General features: G+C 42.6%; 1 protein-coding gene across 1 annotated transcript in view; it reads right to left on the reverse strand.

Annotated features, from left to right (window-relative positions):
• The window catches only part of SPNS2 (SPNS lysolipid transporter 2, sphingosine-1-phosphate), a gene marked incomplete at its 5' end in the record, with an annotated part of 138,798 nt that overhangs the window by 67,809 nt on the left and 56,368 nt on the right, over positions 1–14,621 (reverse strand). The window contains one exon of the mRNA XM_082327903.1: positions 5,950–6,086. Coding sequence (XP_082184029.1) covers positions 5,950–6,086 — 137 coding nt within the window. The remainder of the gene's footprint in view (positions 1–5,949; positions 6,087–14,621) is intronic.

Here is a 14,621-nt window from a genome sequence, read left to right on the forward strand (position 1 = left end):
TCATCTTAACAGAGCAGAGGCAAAGCAGGAGCAGGTTACAGCTGCCAGGTAGCGCGTGGGGCACTACAGCAGCATTAGACATAGGGCCATAATAGTAGCACTTAGCAATTTGAGCGTTGACACCACTGGCAGTTACAACAGCAACACTATTGCAGTGTATTACCCACCCTAATCTCTTTCTCTGTGATAAGAGAGTACGCAGTGAACTATATTTTTCCTGAGCAGTCTAGCAAAAGGGCAAGCATGCAGAAATCCAAATGTCAATAGCATATGCTCATCTGTAGGGTTCCAGCACCGCATTAAAGGCTGGCAGAATACACCAGGAGCCAACTAACAGCCTTTGTCTGTGAACGCCCCGCGTTGGTTCCAGCACCGATTTCTGTAACAGCCACACGAACGGTCAGGAATTGCATGTGAGGGAAGGGGCTGAATGGATGAGCAGCAGACTGCACAAAGTTGGGAGAATCTAATCTGCCTTCTTTCTAAAAGAGAGTTCTGCTCAAAAAATAATAGGATGGAACAGTGGGATATAAACATCCCAGTAATTCATGCTGACTTCAAAGATAACACTCAGTACCCTTCTTACATACAAAACGATGGCTTGGGGCTTTTAGTTTTGTTTGTTTCTGGTTTTCAAACTGTGGATTTATCTGACACAGTGGAAGCAAAGGAACAGAAGCTGTATGTTTTATAATACAACTTCTGCCAGAGCACATAAGACTAAAGGCTTTTTTTTTTCCCTTGGAGTGAATCATCTTGTGTAAGGGGGTGGGGTTGGTTTATGTTTACATTTTTTAAAATTAACCCAGCTAACCATTTGTTCCATACTGCACATAATTTGTTGCTTCTCTTTTAGCACTGCTTGAAAGACAAGCTTTGGAAATAAATATACATCTGGCAAGACTGAAAGACAGGACTTTAGCAAGCACTGCAGGCTAACTGGAATGCCACCGTGGACTATTTGCTTTCTCTTTCAAAGATAAATTAAAAGGAAAGGAAAAGAAAAAAACTCTAGTAGAAATACCTATCCAGATTAACTTGCAGTGCAAGCATAAAGGTTTTATCATGTTAGCTATATCAACATTTAAACAGAAATATTTACCAAGAACAGGAGGATTCAAAAGCACGTTCCTGGTTTACCTTGTTAATTCTTTGCCTTTCTGTTTCCCAACTTTCTGCAGCTCTGATGTCTCCCAGCAAACCCACATTACCACAGCCTGGGCTGGCTGATTATTAGGTACACTTGGTCTCCCAGCCTGGTGGAGCCAAACTACTTAGCAGAATACTTTACTCATCTGTAAAACAGCATCCCTTTTACACAGATTATGCTTTATTCAAGATATTTACATGGGAAATAGCAGTATTTCACAAGACTGGAGAACAGTCTGCAACTTTCCACCTCCAAGCTCTTTCTTGCTTTAAGAAACTGGTGTCTGCCCACAGGGGAGAGGGGTCCTGATCTCTCAGAGGTTTGTGCTAAGAGGGGTAGGAAGGTTAGCACCAAAAGCAAGGTTTCATCTATAACAAGTTTCTGGCCAAAGGAGTCAGCTGTAAGAACTATTACTATAACTAACAGCTGCGGATATCCAAGCAGCAAGAAAGAAACTCTCGGCACGTGGCCTGATCACTCCCGATAACCAAGTTGCTTCACATGAAACTGTTCAGAAGGAGAGAAATGCTGCAATTGGGACTACAGCCTCTGTCCAATGACGTCCTGGAATATAAACCAGCTCAAGATGACCAGCCAAACCCAGGCACGCAGGCACAACGCTCATCAAAATGCTATCTAGAGAAAAAACTGCTTACTTATTAAATAATCAGAGTTTATATTGATACAGAGGAAGGCAGACACATATTTAGCGTTGTGTGTGGATGGAAATGCATCTTGCTAAAGAAACTCCCTCAAGTCCGTGTGCTCAGTGCACTTCTCTGTGACGGGGCCCTACACTGCACAGCAGCTCACTTAGGTTTTGTTGATTTATTGCGGAGCACGAACCAACAACCAGAAAGTGTTTTCTCCAAATGCTTGCCAAAAGCTGAAACAACACAAGAAAGAGTTTTGCAGGTGAAAGTACCAAAATTTGTGTACCCGCAGGTGCAGAACTGATTAAAAGGCGTGCATAAAGGGAGGTAATTTCTAAGCAGGTGTTTGTACTTACAAAGTACAAATTAAGACATATACATACTTTATTGAAGTTTCTATAAATGGAGTTAATCTAGAGATATGTCTAAATATGTACCAACTTCAATTTTAGATTAATGAACAAGCTTGTTAATGACTTTTTTATGCAACTTTTATTTTAGAAAGTGCTAAACAGTGTTATAGAGGAGAAATGTGCAAGTACCAGAGACAAAGTGCAGGAAGACTCATTTCTTATTTTTCTATAGAGAAATTCTGCACTAATATAAATTGTGAAATCGCATTATTTGACAGAATAAAAAGTGACCTTTTCAATATTATCCCAGTCTCATTAGTTCGGATTATTTTCTTTAGTGAGATTTATCATTACCTATTTTTATCCATGAAAGCAGGTGTCTTTATGGAATTAGTCTGTTACGTATTTATTTGGGTTTCTTATTTTGATTTGTTTTAAATGTAATTTAGGACCTCATAAACAGTAATCAAACATTTACGTATCTATTTGTCCTATTGCTATTTTGCTATGCATGGGATTCATGCATTGTTGTTTTCTCTAACTACCACCCCCTATATACTCTGGAACGATCCTTAAATTTTTGTCCGATTTTCTTTTTTTCCTGTGAGAGCCTATTATTCAGTTATTTAGTAGCTACCAGCAGATGACAGATTCATTCTTCATTTACTTGACAGTCATTATTCCATGTTAAAAGCCCAAAGATATTTCGTAACAAATAACGAAGGATATTTTAATAAGTGGTTACAAAGCTGAAAGCAGTGCTCTCTAGCAGCTACATGTCTGCATGGCATATATATCCAATTCCCTGGTTTATCTGCCAATTTTCAGTCACTATCTTTTTAACTCGAACAGCATGAAATAGCTTTTAGATAGTATCTTAGGTGAGCAGTTTCATTGTGCTCCAATCCTTTTTTCCAGATCAAAATCCATCTCTCTGAGGTAGTTCCTCACTCCATGTCCTTTTCTTGCCACATGGGTATTTCTTTATTGAATAACTTGACAGATAAGAATTAACATGTCCTTTTCTGTATGCTTGTTTGCACAATAAATTACAAATAATCTAGATATTCACTCAAATGATAGCATTTTGATTGTTTTCCTTTAAGTGTCCACATTTCAGCCAGGTACTAATATTAACATCACACTGCCAAAAACCTTTACAAATTGGGTGCCTTCAGAGTCCACCAGCTCTGTAGCTGCTTTCTGCCTTTGTTAAGCTGTCTCCTTCCATTTACACTCCAAATTTGAACTCTGCGGATGTGTATGCTATTTAATTACACAGTGATAGCACACATGAGGCACTAGACGCTGTCAAAATTTGAAGAAAGGCAATCCCTGAAGACACAGTTTGCTGTTTCTACTGAATGGCTATTGTTTCTCGCCTAGTTCAGTATTTTTGCTGTCGCCACATAAAGGAGTTTTCTGTGCAGTATTTCAATGGGCTCAGCCTGTGCCAACTTGCTCCTTCTAGCCCTGTGTTTTCATGTTGACTTGGATGTGAGTACTTATCTACTTACAGTAGTCTCCCTACTGCTTTTATTTGTGCCAGCAAAGAGTTTTTCCTATTTCAGCTCCCAGCCTTCCTCCCAGACAAACACATATACTGTCTTAAAAGAAAGAAAGAAAAAATGCTGAGAGAAGAGCCAGTGTTTTGTTCCTCAAATGAATCCTAGAAGACAAAGATGAGGAAAAATGCCTAGTTAGTCACTGTATAAAGAAAAAAAATCTGCATCAGCTCTTCTCTGACCCTTTTTCTCATTAGTACTTCAGGAATTCACCTTGTTCAACGTGGCATGTCTTCCAAATTACAGATCAGGCCTCCAAAAAGGATACCAACGTGGCAGGGATACTATGTGAAGCTGGGATTATTCTTATGACCTTGCTCAACTGCTGCAGCCACTGGGTTGAGCACATCCATACAGCGGCGGCAAAATTTTCCATAATGTCTTGGAGTAGATAACAAGAGCTGGGCATGAGACCTCTGGCTTAATAGAGAAGTCTTCTGGTAGAGTCAAGGATCGCAGTAAAATCAGGACAGGGGATTTTTCTCAGTATTTAGGAGATCGTGTTCAAGGTTGTAGTTTGGGTCCAGAGTTAGTACTAATGCAAATCCAGGAGGAATTAACATAGGTCAGGCTATTTTGATCTTGGCTCTCTTGTGACTTCCAAAACATTGGGGTTTGGATTCCAAACATATTCCAGCCTTATAAACACTATTCTCCCTTTCTTTGGCTGAAAATATGCCACTTCCCCTCTGAGCTCCTGTATACCGATGACCATATATATTAATCCATGAACTACGTCAGCTAATAAGCCCTAAATCCTTCAACTGAAAATCAACTCTGAAAACCTAGATTACATCAGTCCAGTTCCAGTGTTCCACTACTTGCAACTACGGGAGTAGGTCTAGCGCAGAGAGAGCAATGAGAACCTGAGCATGAATGCATGTTCGTAACATGAGAGGTGTTCAGAAGCAGGTAAACGGTTCCTTCATAAAATGCTTCCCTCTTTGGGCTCTGATCACAGCTGCTTTTGCAGAAAGTTACGAAGATAAATTAAAAACAAACAAACAAACAGAAAACCAAAACACAGTCTTCATTTTAGATGGGAGATGTTCCTTCTCTGAAAAGGATGCTTCCTGGCCAATTACAAACCAGAACAATTTACTGACTTAAAGGCTTCTACATTTGGCCACGTGCATTTTTCTTCAGAAATGCAGCGACAATCAATCCAACACGAAAGCCAGACAGGCACGTGACTGCCTCTGCCCACTTTAGGTGGAAATTCTCTTTTATTAGAAACTGCAGAGCATGTGTGTGGGCAGGAGGGAGCAGGGCGGAGAGGTTTAGTTCCTGGTTGTCATTCTTTAGGCGTGACCACAATGCTGCAATCTCTGGAACGCAGCTGGACAGAAAGGATGAGCAATGCCCCTGCCTCCCTTGGGGAAATCAGTCTGATGATGCCAGGAGCTGTGATTTGTCTCTCCAGGAATGTTGCCACCTGCAGCAATTAAACCTCCTCTACAATATGATTTAAACAAGAGGATTTTCCCCCAGAAACTGCCAGATCATTGTTTCCTCCAAGTGCCTCTGACAGGCAAGATAACTAATGCAATGAGGAGTCCTCAAAATGGGGTACTGTGGATGTCCTGAAAGCAGGTGAGGGATGCTGCGCATAGCTTGACAAAATTAAGTGAGCCTTACAACTCTATCATCAGTTCCCCAGGCATATCCATCAACGAGCATTAAAGGAGCTGAAACTATGTCTAATCTCTGTGCTATCATCCACCATCACTGCCTTTGTTGGACAGGAATCAAACCGCATGTGTAAAGCCACCGCTGGATGCATTTTGTCACTCCACATACCATGAGCAGACTTCCCAACAAACTCCAATGGCTTCTGATACATATCAGAAGACAAGAGAACCACTATATAGCCATGGATTTTTTTTTTCCCCAAGGCTTTTTTAAAGCCTTTTAAAGTTTGTTTAGGATCTCCCTCAAAACAAAACCTTTCATGTCAACAGATACTCTTGCTTAGACACGCTTCACCTGTTATTTTTTTATGAATGTAGATGATCAAATAATAACAGCTTTCACAGTTCAGAAAACACATTTACACAGATCACACTTCACCCACAAAAGGTCAGACAATGCAACATGCTCTATGTCAAATACACACCAGAGAGGTACGTTCCCCTTGAGCACACTCTGATGGGGAGTGGGGATTTTTTTAGGAACGTATTGTCCATCTTTTCAGGACATCCTGCAAAGCGCTTTTGCAAAGCTCTTACCTGTTCAGTGATGAAGGAGCTTGAAAAAGTGACGGCTGACCAAAAGAAGATCCCACAGCTGAGAATGATCTTTCTGTTGAAACGGTCACCAAGGTAACCAAAGATAGGCGCCGCAACCATGAAACTACAGATGAAAACTGCAAAGGAGAGAAAAAGGAAAGAAACATTTAATAAACATCAGGCCAAGAATGTGAAAACTAATTTTCTGCAAGCCAAATCCTCTAGAGAGCAGTTCCATTTAATTAGACATTCCGCAGCCCCGACTTGCAAAGTTGCGTAGTCTGATAGTCTTTCAGAAGTTAGTGTTTCCTTAATCAAACAGATTTTTTCATTTCCAGAGAAACTTCAGACCAGTGAACTCGTACTACATTTGAAAGCACCAGCCCCTCACAGTCCGCTGAGAGCTCAGCATCCGGGAACGGGCAAAACCAGGACGCAATAAATTAAGAGCTTCTGCCTAAAGGTCACTGAGAAGGTGAAGTGGAGGTGGGAGAGAGTTTCAAGCAAACAGAAAGCAAGTCAAGGGCTCCTTGTTGGCTCTTGCAGCAGAAACCAGAGAGAAACAGGCCACAGAAACTGAAGTTCTTTCCTCCTTCCTAGCAGTATTTTAAGGCAACTTTGAAACAGTCAGGAAAACCAGTTAACACTACTATCATCCTACTGGCACCAGCCCTGTAGTTAGAAAGCTCCCATCTCCTCACTTGATCCTTTCACCAACACTGAACTTGTATTTAAACCCATCACTGAGCAACAATTTCACTAAAAGAAAGAGTTTTAACCTACAAAGCCCTAACAGGTCAGGAAAGTCCTGAAAGACAAGTTCACCTTTCTCCTTTGCTTCCCCCCCAAAAAACCCAAAGCATTAACCCAAGACCTTCTGTCATGTAGGAATGAGGCTCTTGATAGAATAACCTCTGCAAAATCTACTCGACTCCGGAGTTCACTCCTCCAGCCCAGCTGAAAACAACCTGGCCCGTGACACCGCTGAAAACACCTGAAACGAGGCACTCACACCATACTCCCGATCAACTTGGAACTTGGCAGAAATTGCCAGGTTTTAAGCTGATCTATATCTGGCTTTCGTCTGTCCACATTAGAAATTAGGATGAGAGCAACTACATTGATTTTACTGCCGTGTAGTATGAACTTTTTGATTTTCATGGACTGTCTTGGGTTCAGCAAACCCAGGAGGATTCGGGTGGGACACTGGAATACCTGGAGATCCCTCTTTAGGCACAGAGTTATGACTGTCATTAGTTATTGGGTCGTCCCTGGGAGGCAGGGTGGGCTTTTGGCACGGTCTAACCCCAGCCGCCTACTTTTAATTGTATAAAACGGGGTGGGGGGAATAGAACAGGAAAAAAAAGGCAAGAACAGAGGACACACACCCCTTTGGTTGGAATGCACGCATAAAGTTAAAGTGGGTAAGACCCAAATTATGAATTTTTCATGGATGATGATACACAATAGCTCAAAAACTTGCAGAATGCTGAACTATGAAATGATCTAAATGTCTCTTCTTTTTTAGATTATTAAGATGTCAAAGCTGCTTTATAAATAATACATATCCATTTGCATCTGTATTTTGTGAGCCATATGATTGTGTGTATATCAATTTTGCACTGTGATATTTGATCAGAATTACAGATTTACTCTTTTTACATTTAGAGTAAAATAAATGGAGATAAAACAGAAATGTTGAGACATGAAAAGAAGCACATGCAACATTACATCGCATATTTCAAGAGTAACGCTATGAACACCGTTGCTGTTAAGCTAGCACATAAACCCTATTGATAGACAGAAGGCTCAGTCCCTGCATCTATCCCCAAATCCTTGTGCAAACGAAACCTGGCGAATACAACTACGAGCACTTACGCAGTGTTCTCATCGCCTGTGTTTTACAGAGAAACTACACAGCTAGTCTGAAACCCAGCCTAGCACTCTGTCCCAAGAAACCAGTCCCCGTGGGCGTCTGTGGGGCTGATACCTTTTAGGAAGACCAGGCAGCGCTGCTGCCCCTTCCCTGTAGCACAGACCCTCCCGGCGCAGAGCCCGGCTTTGCTAGGCAGGGCCGTTGCATGTCTCCGGCACAGGTCTCTGCTCACGCAGGCGCCCACCTCCTGCTCAGTTGGTGCAACGCGATGCTTGGTGTAGCCCAAGAGCCCCGCCATTCTGCTGACCCTGGCTGCCTGCTTAGTCGCAGGACAGGGACTGCCTGGGTAAATGCTCTCTTGCCCACGCAGGGGCATCTTGTCATGCTCGCCCACCCCTGCAGCACAGTCCTGAAACCCTTGATCTCCAGTGAACTTGGCTCTAGTAGACCAGAAGTGGCTTACAAATCTCTGCTCCGCAAGGGTACATCTGCACTGGCCCCAGTCCAACAAGGCACTTAAGCACATGCTTATATTAAGCACTTCAGAGTCATCAATTCCATGATTAAGTGCTTTCCTGAATTAACACCAAAGCGCTCAGCACCTTGCAAAGCTGGTGCAGCAACCTGGCACAAAGGGTATGTGACTGTTTATTGGGAATGAGAAGCAGAAAATGACTCTGACTCGTACAGAGCAGCGTGCCCATTACAATTTGACCTTACCCTTGGAAGGACGCTGAAATTCATTCATCTCAGGATCACATATTCTGCCATTTTTATGATGTAAAAAGACATGAAGCAAAAAAAGCTTCCAAGGGAAAATTAGAAACGTTCAAGTCAGCATCCCACCATTTCAAATATCGAATAACCTGATTAATTCAACTTTGAGACATGGAGGGTGTGATCTAAAATTCACATTAATCAGTGGGATTATCAGCTTCAATGACCTCTGGATCATAAACGCAAAGTCTAATTCTGGAATTTGGGCAAAAGCAGGCAAAAAGCACAAACCTCCTCTTTCCAATAAGACAAACCGAAAAAAGATTGTCCAATGCCTTTCCAACAACATACGTCCTGCTGTTACTCAAATCCCTTCAGAGAATTTATTTTTGGAAGATTCTGAACTGAGCTGTGAGCTTTGTCACCAGTAAGCAGCTGACTTGACAGCTCCACAAGGTGTAAAATGAAAGGACAACAGAACCTAATAAATAATAGGTAATGGAACACAGCTGTCATAATAATAAATGCAATTTATATCAGAGTATTTATGACCCAAATATGCATCAGAGCATTGATTGACTCAAATAAATGCAGAATATGATGGCTGTGTGGTCTGTCAAAAGGATCTGCCTGTTACAGGCATTTCCTATGAATCAATTTTTGCAATTACTCCTGCGAATGACAGACAAGACTCCTGAACAACAGACTGGGTTGGCAGCATAGAGGTGGATGAATCCAGGGCACGTTACCAGGTGGGATGGAAACCCGAGGTACTCTAGACCAGGAGCTGAGGTTCTGTGACAGCTAAACACCATGAAGGAGAGATCTTCTCCAGAAGACAGAAAACTGCCGGCACATTCAGATGGAGAGAGGGGCAGCAGAAAATTATTAATTTGTAGAGAAAGATGGCTGCAGCATAACGCAGAGGGATGCATTCCAGTAAAGGAGCCTGGCACTTGTGCCAGTCTCTTCCTATCTGGCTCCTCTCCCCTCTTCCCCAGCATTTTCTGCTCCTTGCACTCACCCACTCCCCAATTAATATCCAAGTGACACCACAGCAGCTGCGGCTTCGGCTCAACCCACTGCCACAAATCTTTTATATTGGGAGAGCGCTGTGACAGAGGCTGGCATTTCATTTGCCTCTTCCAAATCAACTGCTCTTCTTCCCATTTATACTTAAAGCCATCTCAGAATATTACCAGCTCTTGAGAAGATGCACAGGGCAAGCCAGGGCAGAGTTAGAAATCCATTGGGATTTGGGATGAACTACTGAAAAGGTAGCAATCGCGTTCAGAGCAGCTGTGGGCAGGTATAGCTATGTCAGTCGCCATGATGGATGCTGCACAGCTAATTTCTGTTGGTAAATGATCTGCAGCAGTGCCAGCAGAAGTGGCTCAGTCCCAGCACTGGGTGGAGCTGAGATACATTTCTGCAGGAGCAAATTATCATGTGAGCAAAGGATGAATAAACAGACACATAATGAATGCCATCCCAGGAGGGAGGTTCTTTTAAGTACAGGTATTTTGAAAAGAAGATCCCATTTGTCTTTATGCCTCCCTTTGTGGCTTAGCCGCTGAAATGCCGGTTGTGGTGACAATGCAGGAAGAGTGTAATTGCCCAAACAGGACGGCTGGGTGCCTATTTCTGCCTCTGAATGCCTGTCCCACCCTGTACAGGTGCACAAGCACCTTCGCAGCCAGCACTGCCTGACTTTTTCCATGCATGGCTGGAATTACAAAAATGCGCAGCATAAAGAAAACCCAAAAATCTTACACTTCCCACCCAAACACCCACCAGAGGAGGAAAGCATCCTCCCCAGCCTCTACTGCCTACTGCACGTACTGCAGCTTCAGTCACCTTTCAGGGATCGTGGCCAGGGAGCTGCTGTTCAGCCCACACTTTCCGCTCTCAAGAGCTGTCTGCGTACCCCGTGGAAAAGTAAACCCCCAGACAGTGGAAGCACGGGAGATGAAAGGAGAGGGAGACACTGTAGACTTTATATTTAACAGTCAGAAAAAGCTCCTGCCGGCTGGAACTGGACTTCATTGCTCTTATTTTTCTCTTTCCCTCCAAACAAAAATTTACCAGCTTGACTCTACAACTGTTCCCTGAAACGGCTCTGACCCATCAGCTTTCCACCCCTTGATTGCAAAGACACCGTCGCCTCTGTCTCACTTGCTCTTCTCTTGCGTGGACTGATCAACCCTTTGTATCTCAGAGAGGGGCTTCTCCTGCCAGCGGGTCGTCCACGTAGCATAACTGAGAAGGAAGAGAGGCACTGACAGAGAGGCACATGCAGAGGCTGCATGTCCTCAGTTAATGGAAGCTTGAGAGGATCACAGGCATTTCAAAGAAAAGATCCCTTCCTTCGGTTTTGACTGCAAGCACACAGGGTTTATTTTTTCCTATCAGGAATAATGCTAGAAAAGTTCAGGTTCTGGTAAAAATAGCTCGCTCGCTCTATGCAGGGATGCTCGACAAGAAAAAAATATAGTGGCTATCTTTGAGCTCTGAGTCAGCATGAAACTGTATATACACGTCTAATTGAGTGTTGACAATGTGTTTGGCTCTGTGGAAGGCAAACCCAGACAGCCTCTGCCTCAAGGCACTGGCAATCCACTTAGACACAGCAAAGAACTATGTGCTGTGAGGTTGTTAATATTTTCCCAACAACAAATTTCCAAACAATGAGAACACCTAAACACCCAGCTGGCTCTGGATAGGATAATTTATGGGTGTGTACAAGCACAATCCTGCTCTTTCTGCATGAGACACTGCCCTGCTGGGATTTGTTCGAGCCACTGCTACTCCAGGGACTTTTGGCCGTGAATGCACATGTTCCTCAAGCTGCTCATGGGACCAGCTGCCATCTACCTGCAATGGTGAATAAAGACTCTCCCGACAGCCCGACCAACCCCTCTGTTTCAAAGACATGTTTTTGCAATGCTTCTTTTTTTTTATTTTCATTTTCATTATAGTTTTATGCTATAATACTACCACTCAGCACACACATACACAGTACATTTAATCACAGTGAGGCTTGGGACAATTTAGAAAGGAAGTTAAACATCATTAATTTCTACTTCAGGGCAAAGGAAATTAAGACGCAGGGAAATGACCTGCCCAGGATGAACTACAGAAATCTTGAACCCACGCAGGTCTTCCAGCTTCAGCAGTGTCCTGTTTACAGGACCATATCTATGCTAAAGGTATTTTTGATGGTTTACAATCACAACTAAAAGCGATTTTTTTCTTACAACACCATACAAGCCAAGCAAGAACAAAGATCCTTTCATGCTACTTAACCATTGAACCTGATAGTTCAGACACAACGTGGTGATGTGACCGAGGTAAAAGTGACATCTGACTATGGGGCAATCCGAGGCCCTGGGAAATCTCAGCAATGTGATTTAAAACATTCATCCGTTGATGGAGATGAATTCTTACAATACAATTGCTCGTACAAAAATATCACCCTTCAAATCATCGTTAACACAAACTCTACTATAGGTACGCTGTTACATCATTCTCCACACGGACGTTGTTTTTCTTCGTTTCTAATTTAACAGCCAACAGATGGATCATGTTACTGCATTTTGCCAAGTGCAAAACACAAGATCACTGGGTTTCAGACTATCATGCAGACTAGAAGTTTCTGACAAGTGTAAGGAGCTTTGAAACACACCATCAGTTCCGTATGTCATGCAAAGCTGTCATATACTGACAGCTTCGAACACAGGAGCATTTAAAAAAAAAAAAAAAAAAGGCTTGAGAACGCACCCAATCAATTGGACTTAAGTATACAAATGTTTGGCTTGGACGTGGCCTGAAATGCTCTCCCAGAATCGACCACAGTACAAGACGAAATAGAGAATTTCACAAATGCCTCATTCTTGTGTGCTTGTGTCCTCAGCAGATTAATGAGGAGAAAAGCAGTGCTTTAAAAGGTGTGGACCTAACTACTCACGCTGATTGCATTTCTCTACCATCCCTCTGTTTGGCAGGACACTCTAGGTTGCCTTTCCCTCACTGCAGATGCCACTCATCAGTATTCAAGCTCCAATCTTGTCTTCTCCATAGGGAGCATGTTGCACCATGAGGTGCCAGCTTTTTCCTTAGAGCAAACTGATATAAAATATAAACAACATGTTTAGGATGACTACACACACACAGTTGACATACACATTTACATTGAGAAGGCGGCTGCTGTACGATACCACTCAATTCCATTTGCTGTGACAGGGTCAGAACCCGGTTACAAAAACACGCTTTTGAAGACAGACAAGGCCTGAACACAGCTTTCCCGGCAAGTTCACGACTGACTCAACAATACACAAGATGCAGCCCCAGGAAGAATTCAGTACTGATAATTCCACCCCTTTTCCTCACTGCAGAAACCAGATTCTTCTAAGAGTGAGCCCTTATATTCCCAGCAAAGGATATCCTGAAGGCTTGGTTTGTTCACCTTAGCCAAGAAGAATAATTGCTTCAGTGGGAACTGCTGGGAAATCCACTCCTTGGAAACAGAAAATCAGATAAGAATAGCCAGAAAACCAGTCCAAAAACACACTAATGCCACCTGAGCTTTGAGAGGAACTGTGTTGGGCAAAGAACAACCACTGTGGTCAAACATAAGTAATTGTTGTCAAAACTGCCATATATAGCACAGAATATTATTGATCCGTACAGCGGTGAGTATGTGATGTTATGGATAGAGATATTTTACTCACTCTGTGCATTGCTGCATAGGGATGGATAAATATTCCTCTTCAGTCCCAACTGCCTAGACAACAGCTACAAGAAATAACTCTAACAAAAGTGAAGGCTAAAAAGGGAAACAAGCCTTACACGTCAGTACTGTCGCCCGCAGACTGGCCAAGACTAGGGTCCAATGGCCATGGCAGTTCCTTACATGAGCAGGCTTACAGACAAAATCATTCAAATACAAATCAAACCATGAAACATTCAACTCAACAAATCCATCTGCAAGTACTGCTGCATGTCCAGCAGTAGAAGTAAAACCATAGCTATAAGACATAAACTACTGTCATTCTGGTCTTCTGCAGAGCCCATTTTAAGGGCTGTTCAGAGGATATAGGACAGTTTGATCACCACCGGTGAGAGGTGACTATAACCAGTGAGCTGTCAACTGCTAACTCTGGCAATGCTACTGGTGGGCTTACTGGCACGTGCCTACTGCCGGGAGTGTTACTGCTCGTACCCAGAAGACAGGGAGAGACGCAGAAATGACCAGGCACAACGCATTGCAGAGAACGTGAACCCTGCCATAATATATACTGCCTCCCACATAAACTTAAAGGAAAGACAAACAATGTCTCCAGCCTACTTTCTACAGACCTAAGCCAGATTTTCTATAAAACTGATCACTCTATGGTCCTCACTCCTACGGCCCATAGCATACCAGTGCTCCCTGAAGAGCAGTAATGACACACCTCTCACTTAGGCCCCACAAATACCTCTATAATGTTCCAAGGTTTGAAATCAGTCTTGGTTTCCTGATACGATCAGCGTTGCAAAGGCAAAGAAAAAATGGCTTTGAATTAAAAGCCAAGATCTAAAAGAGCACTCAAATTTTTCATTTTTTTAAATTAATTTCCAATGTTATGTCAATTGAAGCTGCATTTAAAGATTCAGCCGTTCATATCTTGCTTATTGCTAAAGCAATTAAGTAGAAGGCTATTTACAGTTATTATTTCACAAACGTTTTCCACATCCACTGAGGTCCAATTCTATCATGGTGTGCTTCAAAATTTTTTATCTAAGTGTACAGTGGAAAAGCTAGCATTTTACTGTGCTGTTCAGTCTCTCTGGATGTCCAGCAAATTTAGTTGGAGCAGGAGCTAACTTGCTACCAGATTAAATTTTGAACAGCTGTACACAGACAACATAATTTAAAAAGAAAAGAGGAAAACCCCAAACCCACCTCTTTCTTTTCACTTTGGGAATTACAGTGATTACATTACCATTGTTTTAAAGGGATTTGGGCAAGCTGAACATCAATAAACCAGTTACTGTGTTCCTAGAGATGTGCTTCGTAACACAGTGCTGCCGGCAGCAA

The sequence above is a fragment of the Platalea leucorodia genome (assembly GCF_965183815.1).
Source record: "Platalea leucorodia genome assembly, chromosome: 16".
In the NCBI taxonomy this organism is placed as follows: Eukaryota; Metazoa; Chordata; class Aves; order Pelecaniformes; family Threskiornithidae; genus Platalea; species Platalea leucorodia.